The sequence below is a fragment of the Thunnus maccoyii genome, chromosome 23 (assembly GCF_910596095.1).
Source record: "Thunnus maccoyii chromosome 23, fThuMac1.1, whole genome shotgun sequence".
Classification (NCBI taxonomy): Eukaryota; Metazoa; Chordata; class Actinopteri; order Scombriformes; family Scombridae; genus Thunnus; species Thunnus maccoyii.
This window is the reverse complement of record NC_056555.1, coordinates 15,682,428-15,708,757: the sequence shown is the minus strand read 5'-3', so window position 1 is coordinate 15,708,757 and position 26,330 is coordinate 15,682,428. Positions and strand designations below refer to the sequence as shown.

Sequence of the window (26,330 nt, the reverse complement as noted above, 5' to 3'; positions counted from 1 at the left end):
ACAGAAAAGAGATGGTAAGACTCTGAGTTTCTAAATAATTGGTCACTGGGGGGGAAAGGTTGGGATCAGAAGGCAAACAGCTTGGTCAGCAGCATGGAAGTGGCCTATTGGCAAAATGACCTGTCGGAATTTGACACCATGAAGCCAGATAAGTTGAATTACATCTCCATATGACATTTGTAATGTGATTTCAACTGCTATGTATCATCTGCAAGTTATTGAAATGACTTTCTCATCCAAACCTTAAGTTGAGGCCAAATTTGGTGTTACTGATAGCTCTATGAGGGGTTACCAAAAAGTCTTTCCCAAAGAAAGCAGTGTTTGCCTCAATATAATATGATACAAAAAAATCATTCTCACATTTGGAGGAATAAGTATATCTTATCTCATATTGAGCAACCACAAGTTTCAAAATCGTTATCCAAATTAAATTGAATCTCACTTGAGTGTGGGATGTCCAAATTCGGTATCCAAAAGAAATGTTATTATTTCTGTCCTACAGTGGTTGTAACTTTCGACCACTTAAGAATATTTATCATGTACTAGTGCTCTGGGTGATATATGGAGTAAACAAAACACTCAGTAAACAAATTCTGTGTGTGTCCTGCTGGCATATTCCTTACAACACTTTTAATCATGGCAAAATATTAAGAGAAAGAACCAGAGGTAGAGCTTATAGCTAAATGTAACATCAAGTTGTTTATTAAAATCAGAATAATACGAAGGCTACAAAATTCAGAAAAAGGTCATAGGTATAAAACAACTCACTAACACAAAAATAGCAGCTGTTATAGTTTACATTGTACAAATATAAACAGAATCGTCACAAAGTAAAAATATTAAGTATGATATTTACAAAAATTACAAATTGTAATTTACACAATGCACTGAGCTATTTACATAACGGTAAATTAAATAACAGTTAAAATGAAATAAGAGCATGGTTGACAAGAAAACAGATCAATTCACAATAAAATTATATGGTCCATCACTAAGAATATTTGATGTTTGGTTTCACTGTTATAATCAGTCAGTCACGTTTAATGTTTTTAAGTTTTATTCCGGTAAATTTCATCTTGTTTGTAACCTGCACAGGGCTACTGAGAGGACTGCATGTGTCCTCAAAACACAATAAAGGCCACGCTGATCATTTTTACTTCAAAGTACTTTTTGGTATTTTGAACAAAGAGCAAAATGACTCACTGACTGGTGGGAACATACAGTCCATTGTCTTAAAGCCTAATGTGTCAATGTTTGTTCCTTTATTGTACCAGTTTTCATGTGATAATCAGAACATTCAGCTCAGAGCTGAGAATAGAATACATGGTTAAACTTTCAGGTAAGAGCCACACAAACACAGTAAAATACAGTCCTGTTAATGCTAAATGAGAGGTGAATCACAGGGCCATTGTGGTATCATTTAGGGAATTTAGGGCAATAGGTATCATCTGGCCTTTTGAAAACGTTTGCAAATGGTCATAGACTGAATTATTTAAGAGAAACACATCCATGTCCAAGTCTAATTAGCTAAGTAAATTGTCATCTAACCTCTAACAAGCATCAAACATATTTATAATATTTCATAAATTGTCATTTTGTTTATCAACTAGAAATGGCCAACAACAGGTAGCCAATGATATTGTAATTATACATCCTCAACTGTAGTGGTTTGTTCCTTATTGATTAGGCTTCAGTTGCCTAATCTGCCTGAATTTGATATGTTTCCACATTGTGTTTTGTTGTAAACAAACTTTTAAGAGTTTCATTATTATAAATTATTTTATTGTCTCTATTTTAGCTAGTATTTGAAAATATTGGCAAAAAAACACAAAATTAGCATAAAACAACAGCCTTGAAATATAACTGTGACTATATGAAGAATGGTGTCCTTATCAAATTATTTGATGTTTGTGTGGCTATTCCATGGGAGTCAAATGCCTTCATTACTCTCAGAGCAAAGAAACAAAAATCTGAATATCACCAAAATCTGGATTCAGTTTACAACAATGTAATCTCCTAATTAAAAAAATAAATATACCTAACTACTACTTACAAGCTACCAGTTTCTTTAAATATTAAACATAATCAGAGGCAAGAAGAAGCCAATCTGATGTTACTAAGTGAACCAAAAATATTCCAGATCTATAAGACCTATAAAATCTTACAGCATGGCAGAAACATACTCAATAAATCTGCAGTTATGCACATAAGGAGTCACCTTCTATGAAACAAAAAAAGTATAAAATATCCTACTGACCACACACAGCCCGCCAGGGGCCACAGTTCCCTCCAAAGTGGAGACCAAATAGCCATGTTATATTTGGCATGGCTCTTCTCTCTCTCATGCTACAAATATTAGCATAAGATTTGGAGCAGTTCGCTCAGTCCTACTTAGACCCTCTCATGGGGAAACTAACAGTTACAGCTAACTAGGGAAAAGGTAGTCCAGCTACTGCACACAATTAGCACTGCACAGTTTGCCAAGTCTGCTGCAGTTCGCTTTTCAAGCAGCAATGGTGTATCTTACATACTTAACTAGTGGTATATCTGAAGCCATTTTTGAACTTATCGGACTCACAGATGTGGATTCTCAGATATATTCTCGCAGGGACTTTTAGGGTCTTTACTACCTAATTATGAGTTTATAATGACCTTTTCATGTTTTTGCTTTTCATCTTTTTTGGTATTAGTATAGTTCTTTGTTGGACTCTTTTAGTAACTTAATAACATTCATCACTGTTGAAGTGATATTTGTAAGGTATCCCAAAACTTATGAACAGATTAGTATATTTGTTGACATTAAGGAACGCCATTTGTGTCCATCCACATCACTTGTGTTGGAGGTAAAAAGATGTTTTGCAGTCCAGCACAACACATAAAAAAACAAGAACTCTCAGTCACAGGAAGCTACCGCATGAGGTAACCATCGTGAACTGGATTCTGTCCATATTCAAGTATATTCCAGGAGACAATACTGAGTCACAAGTGTCATTCTCATTGTCTTTGCATGGCTTCAGAAATTCTGAACATGTCAAAATACAATTAGTCCGCCGTCCATGTGCCCAAGACTTTGGTTGTAAAAAAAGGTATTAAGGCTAACAACCTGGATGTCTTCATTTGCAAAATGAAAGATTCCATTTGGATATCCAGTCTCGATTGCTCCAATCACTAGTTTCTGACCTCTTCATAAAATGACAAATTCGGCCACAAAAATCCCAAACTGGCCACTTTCCATAAGGTCATTTTCCTGAAACTCATTCCTCCCCTGTGGTCCATGTTGGAGAGGTCTTGGAATTTTCTGGCCCAAAGCTGCGCCTCCCCTTAGAGGTTGTGGTACAGTCCTGGATGGAGTTGATTTTTCACACCACACCATCAGTTCCTCTCCAAACTGGGGTAAAATTTGAACACTTTGTATATCCACTCAGAGTAGAAAGCAACATTAACAAAAAGTGCGGGCTGCGATGAGGCACATTTTGTCCTTTGGATGCTCACACCAATGATGACTTTGCGCTCATGTTCTTGGCAGACCAATGGGCCACCATTGTCTTTCTGCACGGACAGGATGGACAATATTATGTCAGTGAGGAAGCAAGCTACTAATGACATTATGCTGTATTCCATTGTATATCTTCAAAGTAAACCAAACCCCAAATGTCTAAAACACAAAAGAATGCTTAAAAGGTCAGTTCACCCAAATTATAAAAAACTGTTTCAATTTAAGTTGCCAAATGTTTTGAGATATTCATCATTGAAACTTCTGCTTCCACCCAAATACTCAAATGTCTTTCCAGAAAAATAATCCCAGTTAATAGTCCGAAGATAATCCACAGACCTCACTGTGGAAACTAGATATCTACAATTTTTGTGGTTAAATTGGTTAAAATATCTTTCACATACTGTACATTGATGTCATATGTCTGTTTCATGATGCAGAAATAGATTTGAGATCCTTACATCACATACACCTTCTCCTCTCTTGCCGCCAGCACATATCCTGCTTTCCCCAGCATCCCCTTTGATTTGTGAGCACATGTCATTGTTGACCATTGGCATAGTCACAGCATTCAGTGTCTCATCACGTTCTGTATCTGTACAGAGAAAGATACACAAAATAGTGAGTGTTTGATTTTAGAGAAATCCTTTTGTCGTAATAATGGTTAAAGTGGGAAGTGGCTTGGTATATGAGTGAAAGAAGGCAGTACTTTTGGTTTCCCCCCATCCATACATGGTGCAGTTGGTGCCCTCGGTGATGTGACACTCTTTTACTGGAAGATGAATAGTGGAGGCACCCTCAGACACAGGGGCAGGACTAGGACAAACATAAAATAGTCATAAATTATAGTCACAATAAAACATACTGTACGCACACAAATAAAAGTCCCTCCTCATAATACTTAATTTTACTTCATTTTTGAAGTAACAACATAAAATCAATGTGGTAAAATGATAAATTAACTAAAATTTTAAAATTTTGGGCGGGAAAAAAAACTACCTAATCATTTGTATCATACTAACCACAGGCCTGTTTACCTTATGACTAGTTACATGCTAACATCAGAACTCCTGGAGACCTACTGAGTAGGTGAGTACTTACTCCGCTAGTTTCAGCATAACCAGGTTGGATCCTTCTGGGCCACAGATCAGACGAGAGATGCGTAGTCTTGGGTGGTTTGAGGACTCATTGAGGTGGCGTAGACCGACCTGCACACTGTACTCCCTGAGATCTGGAACACTGATGACCACAAGGACCATTGTAAGATTTTTTTTCACCCTCTTTATCAATGATTTAACTTATCAATGATTTAACTGATCAGAGATTAAACTGATATTAGCAACACATTTAGCAAAAAATACGATCCCTTAAAACTTTTTAGAGAATTTTAGAGATTCTAGAGAAAATTAGTTGTGCACAGATCTACAGTGCTCTTACTTTTAAAGGTAAAGTCAGCGATTCTAATCCAATACACTTTCTGTCTGATGTCCATACACAGCACTCTGTAAATGGGCATGTAAACACAGTGGCTCAGAGCGAGCCACACAACACTGCTCTGGCCAATCAACAGCAGGGGGCGTTTGTGCTCATGCACAGGACAGAGGGAAGTCATCAGAGCAGCTGTCTGTGTGAGGACATGACAGTCTTGCGTCAGCAACCGCTGAATGGTGAGGGAAGGCTTGAAAACTGAGTGAGGCCGTGGCCAATTCACATAGATAGTGTTTTTCTCACAGAACAGATACGCTTCCATTTTATTACATGTATCAGTCCACACTGAATCCTAGGCAGTTTCACTGAGACCCCCCCGTGTTTTTTACGTTCTGAAATCTGTTTCTGTCACGTATAGTGAAGCGTAATCTGAGCAGGCAGCTGTTTAAATCACACAAATATCCTGCTGTTTATGTGTTTTCAACTTATTAACCGTATCAATGAATCAATAAATGCAAACACTGTAAATTTCTCTCAGCGGAGCCGACATGCAAACTATTTGGTTCAGTAAATTTGTGCTGTCAGTCAGCCTGGTGAAGACAGTTTGGCCGGCCGCTGTCCTCTCAGCCCCCCAGGAACTGCAGCTGACAGACGGCTGCTTCTGTGGTCAGAGATGTTGAACTCAGGTTGAGTGAAAAGTGGGGAGGCCGCAGAGAGACGGAGAGTGTGGATGGACTGTTGTGCTCACATGAGACGAATTTTTTTTTTCTGTTCGTGATAATGTGTAAGAGGAACAGAAGTGAATCTACAGCTGATGCATTGCTCTGAATAGTGCCATATTTCTCTTTTGGTCGTTGCCTTGGAGCTTCTGAAGGAGCACGAAGGGAGGGGTTGTTTGGGTGTTTAGTTCAAACATCAACTATCTTTCTCCAGAATGACTCTACCTTTAAGCACTGTGGAGCCAGGGCAGTACATTTATTGTACACTTCATATATAAAAAGAAATTGCAATAAGAATTGCAATATTGCATGTGGTCAGATGAATTATCTGCAATAGCTTTCAAAAAGTTGCTGCATGAAAAATAAAATAGGCACATTTCTGTATTCATTGCTACAAGAAATCTTTACAAACCCACAATCCTAGAAATTTAAATATCCAGTATATATATATATATATATATATATATATATATATATATATATATATATTTTATATAAAACCATTTCATAGAGCAAACATGCACATTGTGAAGACATAACAGCAAGACAAGAAGCAAACCCTGGTTCATTCCATGACACAAACTGTGCCTAAAGACATCAGCTAAAAGCTACTGATCTACCCCATATGTAAAGTAGATGCAGTAAAGTACTGTACATTACTAGAGAGATAAGGACATTTTCATAAAGCCACTACTTCAGATGTAGAGATAATATATGTGTATGACAGGCTTTGACAGAAGTTAAACAGGCCAAACAATTCTGTTCCATATCTCAGGTCAGGCCTGTCTGGGAGTGGGTAACTCTCAGTAAACAGGATATAGCCTGCATCTTTACTTTAAACATTAGAAAAGAGGGGCAGTAAGAGGAAAAGAAACATGTTTAAGATATACAGTACATGTAAGAGGGACATGAGAGAGGGATTTGGTGAAGGTTAGAGAACAAAAAGGATAAGTATCAGAATGTGGAGCATTACCAGGACGTGAAGCATTGTTGGTCTGTCAAAACCCAGTCTTCTCTGATCAGTGAGCCACCACACAAATGAACCTTCCTGAGAAAATATGAGAACATGTTTTTAACCATTACAGTAGATGTAAAATCATTAAAGGGATATAGGAAATATACAGTTGTAAAATGACTTACTCTCTTTGGATGCTTACAACCCAGCTGCCATCTGTGCCTTGAACTTGGTGTCCTCCAACAATTCTGGTGTTTATATGCACAAAGCATGATATCTTGGGTCTGGTTAGAGCTAGACAAGAAGACATTTGTGATACTCTATGTTAGATGGATATATTATTTACATTTCAAAGGGAAAATGTTTATTAAAACTTTAAAAAGCAAACATAAAATATGTTTTTTCAGGTAAATGACAACAGAGGGATGTGATGTAAAGAGTAAAAAGCGAAAGGGCGAAAGATTAGAGATAAAAAGACAAGAGGAGGACTAGACTGGTGAAAGCCAGATAAGCAAAAATTACACTCACCCTCTGGTTGAGGAGCCACTGTAGCTGATTCACCTGATAGAATTAAAGCAAAGCACATCAGTAAGAACAGACCCAGCAGCAGGAAATAATTCAGAATGCTGACCATACATTGACACACAAAGCATGAAACCTCACTGAAAAAGACACACTTCTACACTTTATAAAAACTTATCTGTCAATCGGCATCATTGTTGCAGGCTATAGCGGTCAGCAACCGCAGCAAATAAATTTGCTCAAGACCTCAAAAACTTCACGGAAGACATGTTTTACATTATGGAAATTATTGTGCGGCCATTCGAAAGAAGCTCTTCTATGCAGCCAGACTGAAACCAGCCAAAGGGGGTCCAGCCACTTGAGTGTGTGTTTTCTCAAGTGATGACATGGAAAGGATGGCAGCAGAAACCTGCATCTGTTTGGTGTTTGAACATTGTGTATTCTGCACCAATTGGATAAAAACATGGCTAACAGATTACATAAACCACTAGCTGTTTGAAAAAACAGTTATGACCCTTTAGTGGCAGTCAAAGAAGGCTGCAAAGCTAAATCATTTGTGTTATTTTACTGTACTGTATGTGCCTCCATTACCACCACTCTGTCTCCTATACTAGATGCCCATTCATGCTCTTTCAGAGGTGCTGGACAGTGAAATACTTGCTCTTTAAAAACATGCATAAATTGACAAGCAGCTGTGATGTGTGCTGCATTGTTCACATACTTGCCGGTGTACTTTGTAAATATTTGGAGGATTAAAGGGAGCAGGAAGGCAGATCAAGTACAATCATCCTTGGCTGACGTCACAATATCTTCCTTGAGAGCTTTCCGTTTTGCACAGCATAAACATGCGTTACAATATTGTTAATGTTAAGATGACGGCAGAAGAAGCGGAAACCATGACAAGCTCTTTTGTTTCTCTTCAAAACCTTTTTTATTTGTTATTGTTGTTTGCTCAAATACTTCTGCTGACCTTACTCCTTATCATAATACACTGTCCTCACCGTTCATGGGCTCAATTGCTTGCTGTGGATGCGTAGCTACATTTCAGACCATGTGCACAACTGACGCTCTGATGGAATACAGGATATGTGGAGTGGCAATCATGTGTATACAAAAGCATGGTGGTTACGCCATGAACCTAAGTGGTGAAGAGCTCCCTTCAGATGTTGGACAGTGCCAATTTTGTAACTTTCTGAAGCTAACAATTCACACCTGCTTTCCGCAGCAATTAGCCAGGTACCCACAGGTGTGAAAACACACAGAACTCCAAACACTGCAAATACTTTTCTCCACATTCCTCAAATTCCTACTTTCACCACTGCTTGTGCACTGCACAGAGTGCATCTGTATAGGCAGCAATGGAGGCGCTGTGTTTGCCCCCAAACAGGGATCAAGTCCTGAATAACAGCGCAGATATATGGACACTCCTTTCACAGTTCTACAATTTTTGATTAAACTCTCACAGCTTGTATTAAACGTACAGGAGAGGTTGTACTCTGCTTTATCCTCCTAATTGGTTCTGGAAGACCATGCACCTTATTTTTCTCCAAATTTTGGGGGAAAGGCTAGTTTACTTTCTTGTTGAGAGTCAGATGAGAAGATTGACACTCTCATGCCTATACAGTAAATACAGAAAGCCAGTAGCTGGTTAGCTTAGCACAAAGACTACAGCACAAACAGCTCCAACCAGCACCTCTAATGCTCACTCAAAACATTGTATCTCTTTTGTTTAAGCCTCACAAAAACCAAAGTATAAAACCGATATGTTATGGGTTTACAGGTGTTTCAAGTCTTTGTGCTAAGCTAAGCTAATTAACTGCTGGCTCTAGCTGCATATCTACTGTAGAGACATGAGAGTGTTATTGATCTTTTCATCTAACTCTCAGTGAGAAAGCAAATATTTGCCCAAATGTCAAACTGTGTCTTTAAGGGTCTGCTAAAAAGATCACTTAAAACTTGCACTATACAACATGTGTGTCATTCACATCCCTTCTACTATGGTGCTCAAAGGGTCTGTTAATATTTATGGCTGACATAACGCAGACCCTGTTTCCACTTGGTTTTAAAATGCGTCTTGGGCGATCGGTATACGACCACCAAGACGTATTGTGACTCTGATCACTCAAACCACTCTGGGATGCATTTGACCACATATCTTTTGTAGTGTAAACATTAATGCATCCTGATACATCCCTGACAAGGATGTAACAGAAAAATATGTCATCAATGCAGGACATGGTGGTTGTTTTAGTGATAGCTCTCCAACACCAAATTACTTTGTCCTGCCAATCTAAACAGTTGGAATAGCCCATACATATATACTAGTTCTTGAAACATTTTTGTTTTCTTAGCTGGCCCATGCAGAACAAATCTGGCACTTGTCTGGTGATAGACTGACGTAATAACTGTGCGCGGGGCCCTTTGATCTTCTAGCGGAAGTGACGTAGGCAGTAAGAACACAAGTCAGAACGCAAGTGGTCAGCTGGACACCTTGGAGACGCATGATAGACACAGATGTGAACGGCAACGTGTCTCGGTGGTGTAAACAGCCTCACAGATGCATCTGCTCTTACAGAGACAGACATTAGAAGAGACAAGATTATTTAAGTCACTTACAGTGCTTCAGTTTGCAGTAGTCCCAAGCCAAGCGGTTATTTGGGTTGGTGTAACACCAAGGACCATGCTTGTCCTGGTCTGGGTTCCGGCAGTAGTTCTTCTCCAACCCTACATGGGATACTGTAGAGTGAGAATCCCCACTGTAAAACACACAAATACAGATTCTCATATTCCATTTGTTATTTTGCACACAGTGTATCAGAGCTAACACTGGGCCATGTCTTATGAAGATTCATACACACTCTAAAAACACACAAGCATGTGCATACATGGAGTTGCGCATACACTATCACGCACATACAGTACATAGACACTGTGAGTAACCATGGTTTGCCTGGAAAGTCTGACTCTGGCTTTCCTATAATGCAATGAATCCTCTGCATTTGCTGCACAGAGCCCGTAGAAGGAAACGCAGAGTTTTGTGAAGAGTGCTCATGGGAGTATGAAAGTATGCACTCTAAGCATTCGGCAGAGCTCAGACCAGCAGGAGCCACATCCTCTATGGAACGATTTGGTTGTGCTCCTGATTTGTAGGAATTCACATCTAATCGTGTGTCTTTTTGCAGCGTTCCACTTTGCTCTGCGAGAATTAAATGTAATCTGCTCAGATATACAAAATACCCCTGAAAAGCAATTACTAGGTAGGAGTTTGGACATACACACACAAGAATAATGCTAAGCGATGGGCAACAATTTGTCAGGGGGTGAAGATAATTTCACTTCCCAAGAGAATGTTAAACAAGCTGTAGCTCTCAGCAGTTTTTCCTGGGCTGACCCTTGACCTTGAGCAGGGTAGACTTGCTGGCTGCAGTCTACGCGAGGGAGCTGATTGGCTTTGATCTACTTTCCTCAAAAAAGCACTTCCTGGGGTCAGGGGTCGGCTCTGGAACATGTCCATCTGTCTGTGCCATTTTGGCTTTTAAAATTCCTGTAAATTAAGTAATTCCAACAGCCTGACTTCAGCATGAAGCAACAGCACTGGAGTGGGCAACCTTTCCGTCAGGATGGGTCAGTTGGAGAGCACCCCAGGGTTTCCTCTCGTCAGTTAGATGAATAATAATTGGGCCTGGTATTGACCCCTGAGGAACCCCTGATTTCCTCTTGCTGTTTGTTTTCACTACTTAGCTTCATTCATACGAAAGGGATTTTCACAAGGCAATGGGAGCTAAGTTCTCAACAAACACTCATCAACAGAGCTGAAAAGAATGTCAGCTTCTCTAGGAAATATTCGCAGTGTTTCTCAGTACAGCTCAAGCTTGACTAAGAGTTAGCAGGAGGTGCACAAAAACATGTTTATATGTGGATTGAGTTTTCAGCATTTCAACATGTTCAGCATTTTGTTACCTGTTTATGTGATGTGTCCAGTCTGCACAAGGAATCCCTGATCGAGTTATGGATAAAGTGCCCCGGTATGTCTCTCCATTGGCTTCATAACACTCTGAGGAAGAACAGGATGAAGTCATTTTATCTGTTCATGTTAAATATTCCCAGGAGTGCAATGAATGACTGAGCCCAGCAGTTTCTCAAACACCTAAATGCAATCGGTGAGTGGGCATACTCACTAAAACACATTCATGCATGTGCAGACACAAAGACCTATTTTGGGTTTATGCTTCTCTTTGTGGTTTGGATCAATTTAATGTCAAGGGCCCCTGTGTAACTGGTGGTTCTCAAATTTGATACAACATTTAAATCTAATGATGTCTGTTCTTAAACAGAATCAGAAGAGGGCCTGTAGTCAGTGACTGGCTCCTTTTTGACATGTGTGGTCTTCTGAAATATAAAGCAGAGAAACATGGGAAATGACAGCACACACTATTGCCAAAGTCTGCTGTTTTTGTTCTTCCATTAATGGAATTCATTCGGCAGCATGCTGCCATGTGGCCCAATCCTACGGGAGCAATACAGAGAGTGTCAGCGTAATTCCACTTTGCAAAAACATGACATGTCTTTTGAAGCATTTACATGGATATTGCATAGGAATTTATAAGATATTAACCATTCTTTTGAAGTTTGGCACTGAGAAAAAGCTCTGGTATTCTTAAAGGAATATTTCGACATTTCAGGAAATACACTTATTTACTTTCTTGCCAAGAGTTAGATGAGATGGACAATACCACTCACGTGTCTATATGGTAAATATTTAGCTAGGGTCTGCAGTTGGCTAGCTTAGCTTAGTATAAAGACTGGAAACAGGAGGAACCAGCAAGCCTGACTCTGCCCAAAAGTTATAAAATCTGCTTAATAGCAACTCTAAAGCTTGCTATTATATCTCTTTTGTTTAATGCATACTGAAAAAAACTGAAATGTATAAACAAGTTGTGGTTTTACGGGCAGTTATGTGCCAGAATATTTCTTGGCAGGGTGCGGTAACTTCCTAGAGTCTATGCTGGTCGCCTGACAAACTCATGGTGATGAGAAGACTCCAAGAAGACACTGTGGATTTTGTTATCTTTGGAAAGAGCCATCAATCTTCTCATCTAACTCTTGTCAAGCAAGCGAATAAGCATGTTTCCCAAAAATGTTTACCCATTCCTTTAAAATTTAACTTGTAGAGTAATTTACCCATTTTTTGTGTGGCCTCAGCATCACACCTGGGGATGTGGGTGCAGTTGGCTATCCTCTGATTAGGGTCTGTAGTGAAGCACCATGGGTAATCTGCACCATCAGGGTTACGGCAGTAGTTCTCTCTGAGGTCTCTATAACACACACAAAAACTACAATTGAAATGATGGTGCTGATGACTGTATTTTTGCAGCAAAGCTATCTATTTCAAGTTTCACTTTCAGTGCTTTTCTTTTTGGCATTTCAACAGTCAAACACACAAAATAAACAGATTACCTCCTTGACAAAGTTTAAAGAACTGAATCCAAGCTGTCAGGAACCATGAAACATGCATTACTCACTTGCATTTGAAGTTCTTAGGAAGAAAGGAGTGGTTATGGGGGAACTGGGAGTCCCAACGCTGACATGTCACACCCTCTGGAGTGACATTCATTGTGCCTCGGTAATCTGTGCCCTTTCCCTGGACACAGGATGTTGTTACATTTACATCTGTGTCTTCATTGGAGTTAGAGTCTGGTAGAGAAATAAAAACACAACATAAAAATTGTAATTGTGAGTGCAAGCATGAGAGAGAAGGCAACAGAAAAGTTTCTTGAAGAGTGTGAGATGCAGAAAATCAAGGCAGGAAGGAGGGAGGGAGAGAAGGTGGGAGATATTAATCCCCAGAAGAATGTGTCATGTTTAACCTAGAGACAGATGATCAAAAACAGTAGCACGGCCCCCTCCTCTCATCTGCGATAGGAAACTTTTTGTGTATTCATAACACTGGTGCCCCACATTCTTGCACATAGGGACATCCACAACAAGAAGAAGTTATTTAACTTGCTGACATCACACAATGGTACAGGTCGTTGTGATAAAAACTTGGAGCCTCATCATATTTATGAATAATTCTTTTTAAATTAAACATAAAAATGATGTTTCTGGTGAATTTGTTTATTGCGGCCCAACCAAATATATCACATCTAATCCAAGCCCCAGTCTGGCTGGGGCAACTTTATCCTCAGGAAAACTATTCCAAACAATTTCAGATGGAATTCTGCTTTTCAGCAGTGTGGGGATAGCAGTACATGAGGAGCAACTTCTCCCCTCCGGATTTCTGTCTCTGTTTCTTTAGCCTTTGACAAATGAGATGGGAGAAGATGGAGGAGGAAAGGGAATGTTTTGAGGCATAAAGGGGAAGGCGGGTGGAAAAGAGGGATTCTTTGGCTTGATGTAATGCATGCCAGTGTCTGTGTGCACTGTGTAGTACAGGTCAGTGGTTTTTATCTTTCTGAGGGCAGGCATTGAGGGATACACACATCTGGACAAATGCAGATCATCCGCCCTTGCTGTAAATCATAACATGTACTGTAAATACATGTGTGTATGTGTCTGACAGAGACAAAGAGAGAGGAATATTTCAATGTGCCTGCAAAGAAAAAAATGAACAAATTCTCCAATCGCTTAACCTTGTTTTGGCAGCCATTCTTTCTATTTTCCCCTCTGTCTTTTATATTACATATGAAAGCAAACGTTATCTCAACTATAACTCTGTCGACACACAAGTCTCAAAAATCTTTACAAACGGTAGCATATAAAGTTCACTTGTTCCCTGTTTGACCAACAGTCCACAATCCTAATACTTGTAAAGCTGGAACCAATGAATGTTTAGTATTTTCACATGATAAATTACTTAAATGATTTATCATACCAAAATAAAATGACTATTTAAACTTACATTATATATATAAGCACCAAATTAAAGGAAAAACCAACATCAAGTTTCTCTAAGTCTAATTCTTTCACAAGATATTCCATCATTTGGTGTTGAAATCTAGTGACTGTGAAGGCCATAGTGTATTTTATGCTCACCAAGCCATTCAATGACATATCTGCATTATGTTTCTCCACTCCACTTTTTCTTTAATTTGTCACTTCTTTGTTTATATCATGATGTTCATACCATCTCCGTATAGTAGCCTCTATTGTAATCCTCTTTTTAACGGCCCTTTATCATCTTTGAATGGTCTCAGTAAAACACTTCTGTCTCTCTGAAGTCAGACCCTCCCCTTTACAAACAACCTATTTACTCTCCCTTGTTGAGGTAGAAGGATTTGAAGCCAGGCACCACATGAAACACCAAGCTGGGTAAACAAAAGTCTTAAAAGACTCCGTATGGGAGAAGGGGGGCTTATTACTCGGCTCACAACAACTACCCCCAAACCCCCAAAGTCCCGTATGTAACAAACCCCCTGGTGCCCTCAAACCACTAGCTTGTAGTACCCAACCGCAATCTGTCTGTCCAAAAACTAAGCCAGGAAACCTCAACACTATAATCTTAAAATGGCTATCTAACCGAGTGATATGAACTGTTATAACATAAAGAGAACTAGATACAGAGGAAAACTAACAGAGTCATAAATAAGAATAACACAATAATTTGGTCTTCAGTTGATTTGTTGATGAGGTGCTCTGTCCACAAAGCTCTCTGTCAAATGGTGAATTTATGGGGATTTTAAGTATATATACAACGCGTAGACTCTTACCACACACAGTGATGTTGCAGTACTCCCATGGAGTTTTGGGATCCGTGGTGTAGCACCAGGGACGCATACGATTATCTGGGTTACGACAGTAGTTGTCCTTTAAATCTTTGTCCTTGTACCTGAGAATAGAATTGAGAGGACACAGTGAGGAAAGAAAGAAATTAGAGGGGAGAGAAATAAGTCACAACAACAGGTGACGTCTACCTCTCCTGAGATTTAGCATCATTATCTTCGCCAGGTGTAAGCCTGGAGGGGATCATGTGTTTGGTTGTGTGTGTGCGTGTGTCCATGTGTGCATCTGTCCGCAGCTAATCTCACATACTACTGGACCCATTAGCCTAATAGTTTTGTGCACATTTATGGCTGTATGCTCAAGGACCTCTCGTGGTTCACAGTTTTTGAAAAACCTATTTTATAACGCCATTGAATGCTGACTCCTCACTCGTCTTAACCAGCCAGTAGGGGCCACAGGTGACCAACAACTGCTTCAGTTTGAAATCTTGTTTCTGCCAGGGACAACCAATCATGCCTTGTTGCCATGTTAGATCAATCTGTGCCAAATTTTGGTACCTTGAGAGCAGGTTGTGTTGTGAATTCAAATAAATATTGATAAGATTCCTTATGAGCCTATCGTGAAGCTTAGACTTTTGTCTTTTTAGCAGTCCTTTTCTATAGCAAAAGGCATTTCCAGCAATCAGCTAGGCTAAAAACAACGCTTACTTTGTCATGGCTCAAAAACTGACATTCATAGAAAAGTTTGGTCTCATCTTGAACTGGAGCATCTGCAAATGAATTCCATTCTTATATGAGATGAATAAGTCCCTGTTTTTGTTATCTTCGCTGAAATCTTGACTGTACACACCTGGCAGAGATCTGTACTCCGCTGAGTACACTCTTGTAGTTTCTTTATGCATCTGTTATGGGTGTGTGCTTGTGGTGTCTATGAGAAATGTAAATATGTGATTATCAGCTTTGTGGCTTACTTTTTGGGCTGGAAGTGGTGTTTGTGAGGCCTTGCTGAGTCCCATCTCTGACAATCCTTGCCGCTCTCTGTATGGTCTACTTTGCCCCGGTAATCCTCCCCGTTACACGTAATACAAACCTCTGTCAACACAATTCAACATTTATTAAAACCTTCTCTTCTCTGGCAATGAATGGTAGAGTACTTGTAAACACAACTTATGGCTTTTAGAGAGAAATAAACCACATAAACATTGATTAAATGCCCAATCACATCTCAGTTTCTGCTTTCTAGGTGCCCGAATCTAATTGCCCAGTGATATTGTTTGGGAGAGTCTTACCCTCTGAACACTGTGGTATGCCACACTCCTCAGCTCGTACGTTGGGATCTGTGGTGTAGCACCACGGACCACCAGGATCGTTGTTGGGATTCCGACAGAAGTTCTCCCTCAAGTCTTGCGTTGGGTACCTATCAGGATAAAACCTACAGGGGAGCAGACAGACATTATTGAAAGTGTTAACTGATACTGTAAGCTGTTTAAATAAATTTTAGGGAGTGCTTGCACGCTCGGCTGCTCCAGAAGTGTATACAGTACCGTACATGCCCGCTACTGCTCTCAGTAACAAGCCAAATAAATTCAAAAGGCATTTACATTAACATGTAAGTTTCATTCTGAGAAATGGTAGTCCCTATAGTGTGACAAGATTCCATTTTAAATCCTAGGATGATCAGACTTAGCAATTCTATGCAAAATAAGTCATCAATACGTTTCGCCTCTCCAGGTTTGCACCTTCTGCTTGATCGCCTTACCAATTCCTACCATATCCCAGCTCCCTCATGTGTGAAGCAGCCAGACTCTGTCACAGCACAGTGACCACCAGCAGCACAGAACAATGCTACGAACCACTTGGAACAGCCCAAGCAGGTCTTTTGCTGGCAGCCTTTGAACACATTTAAACCTAATCCCTCTCTGTCAACTGCTACATCATGTCAGTATGAACATGCGACTATAAGACTATAAGAAACAGAACCTAGCTGGTCCACGGGATCCCCATACTAAATGGACAGTGTGTGAAATTTGTCTTCTGTCAGGACAGGATGAAGAAAAGCTGGCATGTCATCACCCCCTGATCCATGCCGACCGCATTCCCCCTCCCACCCAGGGAGACAAAGAGAGAAGACAGAAGGAAAAGGTTTGGGTATGCAAGAAGGGTGAAAAGAAACAAGTGACTGACTTAAGTGACTTAAAAAAGCACAAGTGAGCATAAGAGAGTGAGCAAAAAGGCAGGAGCATGTTTCTTAATTAATGATGTAAAAAGAAAAAAACGTGCTGGAAAAGAAACAGGAAAAGAAAAAAGACCCAGAGTCCGCCCTCCCTTCAGCAGCTCGTCTGAACACTCTACCCCAGGCAATGACTCTTTTCTTGGGGGAGTCTGCTGTACTCTCCTCTCAATGCCCTGGGGCTTATGCAAGGCTTCTACACTAATGCACAACATTATTCAACCCAGAACTAGAGGAAAGCTCAGGCATCTAACTTAGCCAAAAAGAGAGAGACTGCAAAGGAGAAAGAAAGGGAAACACTGTATATTTTTACCTACAGAAAAATATAATAGGGTTAAGACTAACAGCAGCATTTCACTTGTACATATAACAAAGACAACACACTTGTTCCCTTCCAAAGCAGCACTGTGCCAAGTGCCAAAACTCACATCTGTTGTGTGTAACTCACAAGCTCAATATATTTCTGTCATAATACAGTATCCTTAATTTATGAATGGAATTACAAGGGTCCTCACTTTACAAAACAGGTTGCATCTGGTGAGAGTCTGTAAAAGGCCAAAGCATGGGAGCAAGTTAGCCATAATGATGTTGCGCTAACAGATGTTAGCCAGTTATTCATCTCCTTGCCAAAGTCTGTTCCCATAGGAGCGCAGGCAGACACTCTGCACACATGCTTCACTCTGGGCCGGCTAAACATATTGGCTAGATTTTGGATATCACTAAAGATGAAATCTAGACCTGAAGTAACTGCTGCAAAATGTCTAGCAAAATGCACCTGGTGAGTATGGAACAAACATGGTCATGCATCAGTGCTAAAGCATCCAAAGGACTAAAGTATTCAAAGATTACAGCAAGCAAGCAGGGATTTTATGAATCATAACCCTGCAATAATGGATTTTTTTGACCACTCGGGGGCAGTGGAGAGAAGCTGTGACCACAACACTCATATATTATCATCTTTAAAGTTGATATGGCATAGTTTGTTGACACGCCAAGCAGATACAGAGCAACATAAGTTTATCAACAAGAAAGTCATGTTTTCTGGTCACCTGGCAAGTTCAATATCAATTCTACTTTTAGCTCTGTTTTGGTCTCCGCCAACCCCTCCAACCACCAACTACTCCTAGCTCTTTATCTCCTAATGCTCCACTACGTTCACTAACTAGTCACTAACTTTGCTGTTTGTGGCTGGGCAAGAAGCATTACAGAGCATTTTTGCTGAAAACAGCAGCCTACTGTGGCTGAAAATGTTGCTGATGACAGTGGCGAGAGTGAACCAGAACTGTAAAGTTGCTATAAAAACAAAACAATGAGCTAAAAGTTGCTAAAACACTCCATAGAACTGACGGGAACTGCAGAGTTAGGTGATACTTCTCTGTGGGTTCATCGCTACAAACAACCCCTTTCACATTGAAGTAGTCATGTAATCCATAATTAATATGCAAATATTTACATCTGCCATCAAAACACTGCTGAAGTATCTTTACGCAATTGACATTAAATCCAAACTGCAGGGATGTGTTTCTGTAGCTGAGTGAGCACTCTGGCCTCCCATTGGTTCCTATGAGGATAAATAAATGACTGAAATGTTATCTGTTATTATTAATATGCACAGAAACATTCCATTCTCCACACTCTGCTGGGCATCAACACACACTTCTTTCAAAGACCTGGTTCAAACACTAAATATAGACAACAGGTGGAAGTCCCATTCCTGGAAGGGAACCTCCTGAGAAATCACCCCTGCCCCACGGTGATCGGTCAAGCATGAAAATAATAGTTACCTGAAACTCAAATGGTGCGTGGTTCATTATGGTGGTAATTCTCACGCAGCGGGACAGTCCCATGTTAGGTAACCCCTCAGTGGCACTAAATCTCCCTTAAGTAAAGCTCCCTCTGACCCTTTGAAAGTTAAAAGTTGCTGACAAGCCGGGGCAATGTTGTCGGATGTTACATTTGCCATCTGGGAAGGGGACTCGAACCGTGTGTCAAATAAACAATGACAAAGCATTCCTAATGTGAAGAGCTGCTTCAGGAAAAGGAAGCGAGGATTAGAGGGACTGCATGTAAGAAGAGGAAAAGAGAGGAGCACAGAGGACCAACACAGCTATGTATTTTAATTTGAGGGATCAGTGAACTTGTATATTCCCTCAGCATGTCTGTCGCTTTGTGAGCTCAGCTGGACAACAGACAGAACATGACTTCAGTCTATAAATCTCTGCTTTCTTTCCTTCATTCTACCTCCCCTCTGTCTCTTTTTCACCCTGCACTTCTTCAAACTCTTATTACTCTGTCTCACAACCCTCCTCCCCGCTGCAGTTAAAATGTCTCGTAACTAATGAACACTGCTAATGAGATGCTGGCACAGAACCATCTTCGCAAATTTACTGATCTTGCCTCGCTGAAGCTGAGAGAAAACATCTTTGGGATACACCTGATGGCCTACAGTGCAGCATAAAAACAACCTCATTTGGGAGGACATCCCTGCATGTGTTGAAAGAAATCTGACTTAACTCTGGATAAACGTTCAACCGTCTCCAAACCTCCACCTTCCTTTAACCCCCGAGGTGCAAGGAGATGATCTGAACATCAGTAAATCAGTTTCTGGGGCCTGTTCAATATCAGGCACAGAGAAATAGAGAAGAAGCATCCAGGAAGGTAATGGAAGCCTAAAGATTACAGAAAGCGGCTTTGAAGGCTGCTGGTTCAAATCTAAAGGAATCTGGCAAGGGGAATGGAATGATTAACACCTTCTCCTGCTGAAAGACCTGTTGGAGTGCTGCCGAGCAAGGCACTGTGCCCTTAGGTGACAAGTGAGTATCTGTAACTACTCCACCGATGTCAATCTGTCAGTATGTCAGTCAGTCCACCACTTTGGTCTGAAATATCTCAACAACTCAGTGACAATTCTGTCCCTGGATGATGAATTCTTCTGACTTTGGTTATCCATTTCATCTACCACCACCAGATTGACATTTCTGGCTTTTATTAAAATGTCTTGACAAGTATTGGATGGATTGCCGTGCAATTTGGTACAGTTATCCATACTGCCCAAAGGATGAATCCAAAAGACTTTGGACTTTTGTCTCAACATCTACTGGATGGATTGGCACATAAATTTGTATAGACATTCATGGTTCTTAGAGGATGAATCCTAACATCTTTGGCATTCCCCTGACTTTTCTTCTACCACCACCAAGACCTTAACATCTATGGTTTTGAGTGAAATGTCTCAACAACTATGGGATGGATTGCCATAATATTTGGTACACACATTCATGCCCCCCTCAGGATGAATTATAAAGCTTTGGCTTAACTTTCATCTAGTACCATCAGGTCAAAATTTGACCAATATTTGCAAAGCTAATGATATTCCCATTCTCAGCTGTAGTTTGTGTTTAGTACTAATCAGCAAATGTAAAAATACTAAGAAGCTAAACTAAGATGGTCTTTATGGTAAAGATTACACCTGCTTAGCATCAGCATGCTAACATTGTCATTGTGAGCATGTCACTGATGTATGTCTTGTTTTGACTTTTGTGGTTAAAACAGAGAGGACTTACGTGTGCTCATTGATGTTATTATCAGACCAAGCTTGGCAAGTTATGTTTGACTTTGTCCAAGACCTCCTCCCTCTGTAGTTGTCCTTGGTGCCGATGATACACTCCCTTATATAATCTGAGAGAGGGCAAAGGCATAAAAAAGCTTTTGAAACATCCATTCATGTTCTCACTTTGATACAAGTTGTCCATGTGTACTCTTTTTCTGCCAGTTTATACAGTGTTTAATCAATTAAAAGTTCATTTGCATATGCTGTCTTGACCACCTGGACTTTATTTTGGCTTTGTCCATGTATGGTCAATAAGACTTTTTTATAGCAAGCATTTTAGTATGTCCCAGTTTGCGTGTTACTCCCAAAACAGACAACTCCCTGAAGTTCATTAAATGTCACTGGAGGGGAGTTTCTGTAAATTTCTTCAGTAAATTCTAAAGTGCTAGATTACACAGCTTGCGCTAGAGAAAGCCTTTGCGGTCTGATTGTAAGCAATGAATTTTTTTGTTTACACTCCACTCAGGTCTGCTACATGTTTATGCGTGCTTCACTCCTCATCGGAGTGATTAAACAGCAGGGAGATGGCGGGTTAGTTGCTTTTATTGTGTCAACAGAGAAACCAAAGTCCTTAAAATGCCAACACACGCATACTAAGAACAACAACCTAACAACCCACAACCACCAACAAACCTCTTCTCATGAGAAAAACACGAGTACATGATGTCAGCCTCTGAAATTTATAACATTTACCTTTTTTTTCATACAAAGTGAAGTTGGTGTTGGCCTGCTTCTGCACACCGTGTGTGAAACGGTCAAAGGGAAGCAAGTGGCATTTCCTGTTGTGCCTTTGAAAGTTGAAAGCCCTGTAGAAACACACGGGAAGTAGTTGAGAGATGAACGACTGATAAACAACAAAAATATGTAAATACTGGCGAGGCAAAATAGAACCTTAGAAACCAAGAGCCAGATTTCAGAGAAACAGAAGAATAAATGTATCTCACCTGCAGTTGAAGTTTTTCTTGACCTTCTTGCACTTGCGGGCGCAGTGTTCCTGTGATCGGCTACTTCGTACCAAAGAGGGCTGAGGACAGTCTGTGCAAACCAGCATGTGGCTCTCAGTCTTCTCATACTTTTGTAATGACTGGTGAGTCCTTCTACAGCAACCTGGAAGAGCATGACGACACATGAGAACACCTACCTCCATTATATGCCACAGCCAGTATATTAATTTCACTGTTTGCAAGCACTGAGCTTCCAGTTGTCGTTGACATCCAACTCTGCAATCATACAGCTGTCTTGAGTTTACACATATACACTTGCAGGTCTTACTCATGACCATCTTTCCCATCTATACCATCTATTCCATAGTGCATAAACGCTGCATATGTCATGTGACCCAGCAGGTGTAGTGGCCAGCTCTGTGAAGACTATGTTTGTCATGGAAGGCGGCATTGCTCATTCACACCAACTGCAACTAAGAGGACAGTTTTGACTTGTCTTCCGTCTCTGTTTCGCTTCACATCCTCTAATTCAGACGCCCGTGGTTACTTGATTGCTTACTTTGACATTTATTTTTTAATGTTAAATATTATTTTCCTCTGCATGTGTTAAGTAGCTCAATGTGATTGAGAATAATGACAAAAAACTCCTTTTCAGATTTGTTTTAGAGCGCATCAAACATTAGTCTAATATTGGGGACACATGCCCTAAAGGCTCACTGATAACAGATTGATGAGAATATTCCCTTGAGTTTCCTTCTGGTATCTTACAGCTTGAACACTCTTGGAAAGGAGGAAGTGGAACAAAGTTGAAATTATTTCACTGTTGAAATGTGTGGCCAGCTGTTAATGAAAGCATCCTTCAACTACAGTTTGCTTCAAGCCCCATGTTTGCATGTTAACAACCACCTTCCTGAATCATACTGAAGCATCATTATGGATGTCTTGAACCCGCTCCCAACTCTGCTATCCTGCAGCTCTTCATCACCTTCCTTTAGATCATGCTTCAGCTGTGCTGGCCAAACCGAGGTATAGCAGACAAGTTTATGTGTCATAAAAGCTAGTATGAAGTGTGTCCAGGATCAAAGCCCGGCTCAAAATGCCCCCCAGCACTCCTGCTTCAAACCGAGGTAGCTGTCTGAGAAATGCAGAGTTGGTGCTGAACTGTGAAGACAGCCAAGAGAACAGAATGATGTCCATCCAACAGGCTGATACGCTGCGGTGTCCCAGTTGGAGATTTAATGCTCATGAAAGCATATCTCATATTTTACTACTTTCAAAAGCCAACACAGCTTTTTCAGCAGTTTTTTACTACTCTGCTGTATTTGTTATGTTACAGTTTTATGTTATTGTAGATGTATTTAATGGAAATCCATGATTCCAACAAAAACCCACTTCAATAACTTGACATTCATGACTCTTCAACAGTCATGAAAGTCTCATTAGAACTCCTGCTGATTAACCACAGTGACATGTAGTTTATTCCTTTCATCTTGAGCAACACGAATTACGTTCATATTTTAGGGGAACAAAACAAGATGCACTTAGAATTCCTGTCACTCAACATTTTTACTAACTGATAAAGTTTTATGTAATGTCTCTCAGCTATTGGCATCCAACACTCACTAGAAAACACACAGTACAGTATATGATGAAAAACTGGAGAACTGTCAAAGTTGCAAAAGGACACTTTTTATTTATAGGTCTTTGTTGAGAGCCATTTCTTTGGAAGAAGTACACAAGATCCAAGCAGGTTCAAAGGCAGGACAAAACCATATTTTAAGAGCATATCCTCTGTGATACAAATCGTTCATTTTTACCTACTGGAAAAAGAGCCCATCCTTCAGCAGAATGGAGCTCTACTGTAAATGCAGTTTCTAACGACTACAGCAACATCTTTACATGCATTATGTCTTTAGTTACTATAGTTTTCCGTTTATAATTAGGGGCAAGTGCGATATAAATCACAAAGGAAAATCTCATGCTACTGAGTTACAGCAACATGCTCTTGTGCCAAGATCCGACACAAGTCGTTGTGTGTGTACTTAGGATATTGTAAACTGTGGAGCGTTTAGAGGCTCCTCATGGTTGAAAATGGTTTTTGGGGAGGACGTGTTATTAATGTTTGGGCTCCACTGGACCACATCTGGCACTCATCACAGTGTTGTTCCAGCCCTGATGTCTGGCCAGGCTGCTCAATTAGATTTCACTTAGTCTCTTCCTCTCCTTGCAGTCAGACTCCTGCTATCTCCAAATCCCAAACATTTGCTGAAGTTGAAGATTACAATAAAAGGTGCTCAAAGGGTGAGTGAGAGCGATGAGATTTAATAAGAAGAGGCAGCAATAGCTTAGAGGAACAGGTCTGATTGTCCACTCTGGCTTGGAAAATGTAAAAGTGAATGACACTCTAACCTTCCTCAGAAACTCACACTTAAGCCCTTGAGCAAAGCATGGAAGTGTCAGCTGGATAAGTACTCCAGTTAACCTTCTTTGGATAACAAAAGGTCACTGATAATCACAAAATGTGTAAATTTAAAGCAGTGCATGGAAAGATTTGTATTATATGAACAACAGGAAAGTAGCAGGTTAAAGGTGTGCCTCTGTCTGGGAATTAAGCAGACATTACATCTGCTTCAGAGAGCGCAAAATGTGGAACATGGGCTCAGCGGCCAGATGTTACCCCCCCTCACCCCCCCCCCCACCCCCACGCCCCTCTCGCTCTCCCTCACACACACACAAACACACCCCTTTTCTATCTCTCTACCGGGACAAACGCACGAATACCACAATCCGGAGCGCGCATTTTACTTTCCCCAACTCCAGGGCGGTCACAGGTCAGGGTCGGCACCCCCAGAGGTGGTAACTATGAATTCAGTGCTTTATCAGCGGGGCGGATGTAAAGCCGGGACAGTGTCTGTAACCACCAGATAACCTGCGCTCGTTTGGATGCGTTTTAGGGACTGGCGGTCGTGCGTGCGCCCTGGGTTGTACTGCAACATTACATTATCCTCTCAGTAGCTGGCGTTAGTCCAACAGATGTAAGAGTGTCTATTACTCAAACTGGATGGCCACGACCTGTATAAAAAGTTTTATGACAAAGCAGTAACATCAACAGATGTAGGCTACTTCAAACCAGGCGCTTTGGCACGGGTTTTTACATTTATGCGGATAAAAATGGGACGGTGCACGTCCTCATTCTGCAAGAGGAAACGTTCAAGTGTCAAATATTATTGCTCAAAACACTTCAGTTTTAATACATCTTAGGCAATAGTTTCGGCATTAGACCCAGTTGTGAACTGTAATAACGGGACCTCCAGTAGGTCTTGGAAAGGAGGAGCAGTTTAATGAGCTACTCAATTATTTCATTCAAGTTTTACTGTTCAAAACAGCTACTGAATGTTCTTCTTCAGAAAACAGCCTTGAGGGAAGTCTTTTCACAAACCTCAATGAATTACCACAGTTATCCAAACAGTGCGCCAAATCAATAATGGAAGACAGGGCTTGATCAAGTTCATTCAGTACCATACTCAATAGTAATTTTTAAAAAATGATTCTGTACACACAACATAGCATCAATATTTTATGTAAAATACTTAAAGTCAAGTCCTGAGTGTCAAAATCATAATTGGAGCATAAAATGAGAAATGGGAGATTAATTGGGTTTTGCCCACTTTTCTAACTAGTTTGATTTTTTTTTTCATTCTTCAGTGTAATTTTCTGCAGTGTTGTGTCTACAAATCCCTTTACTGCACATGGAGAAAAAGAAGAAACCAAGTTATATTTTAACATGAGGTTAAATGACACAGATGAATCACATACTATAGCTGATACAGATATTCAACACAGCTCTTCATGACTTACCTGTATCCAACACCACAACACACACCAGAGCTTGGTAAATCCATACGTTTGTCCTCATGGTTAACAACTTGGGAGCAGTTTAGAATCCGAAGGTTTGTGCGTTAAAATGAGTAGAGAGACAGAGTCGGTGGTTTTATGGAGTGCAGAGTGGCTGATGATGACCAGCAGAAGACTCTGCTTCCTCACACAGATGCCACTTTTCCAAGAAACCACACGTCCTCGGTTCAACCCCCTTTTACTTGAGTGTGTACTCCTCTCTATCAGCGTCTCTCCTCACTCCTGTCAAGTCTTCTGGAATAAATAATACAACTTCCGGCTATTATTTTCAAAATAAAACTAAAACTAATTGCCTTATGTTCTGCTTTTTTTCAGATATTAAGAGTCAAAATAAAAAAATAAATCATGTATGAAGGTGAATTCAAATAAAACTCCACTTAGTTTTCTCCAAAAATCGCCAATCATCAAAACCATTTTAGCTTATTTTATAATCATTTAAGCTTAAGCAAGATTTTAATTACTCAAACCAGTCAACCAGAATAAGCCAACAGTGATAGAATAACTGTAATGGTTTAGTTGTTCTGTAAACCACTTATCTGTGCAACTTTAAAACGACAGTTTAGGGATTTGCTTCATTGCTCATTTGCAGGTCATACTGTATTTTGGCTTAATGGGCTGGCTTGGATAGCACTTCACTGTATCTTAATTATATAAGGCATTTCTAACCTCATCATGGTCTATTGATGGCCCCACGTGGTCATGCCTTTCTAATAAGGCACCTTTTATAAGGGCTTTATAAGATGTAATTACTGGCTTAGTAATGGTTAATAAAAAAATTACTCTATAGCTCACC

At 40.2% G+C, this 26,330-nt stretch overlaps 1 protein-coding gene across 2 annotated transcripts; it reads right to left on the bottom strand.

Annotated features, from left to right (window-relative positions):
• Positions 1-736: 736 nt before the first annotated feature.
• LOC121891216 (hepatocyte growth factor-like) lies at positions 737-25,723 on the bottom strand. 2 transcript variants are annotated; one of them, XM_042404029.1, is made up of 18 exons: positions 25,481-25,723; positions 21,623-21,785; positions 21,372-21,484; positions 20,632-20,746; positions 16,128-16,270; positions 15,810-15,930; positions 14,827-14,945; positions 12,640-12,811; positions 12,299-12,450; positions 11,078-11,171; positions 9,734-9,873; positions 7,124-7,156; positions 6,781-6,889; positions 6,614-6,688; positions 4,595-4,732; positions 4,203-4,309; positions 3,955-4,088; positions 737-3,549 (listed from the first exon to the last, which is right to left on the bottom strand). In XM_042404029.1, the coding sequence occupies exons 1-18, from the start codon at positions 25,536-25,538 to the stop codon at positions 3,373-3,375; spliced, it is 2,163 nt and encodes a 720-aa protein (XP_042259963.1). In that variant the 5' UTR covers positions 25,539-25,723; the 3' UTR covers positions 737-3,372. The 2 variants fall into 2 exon arrangements, with proteins under 2 accessions (XP_042259963.1, XP_042259964.1); XM_042404030.1 differs by having other exon boundaries at positions 12,299-12,432.
• Positions 25,724-26,330: the final 607 nt, after the last annotated feature.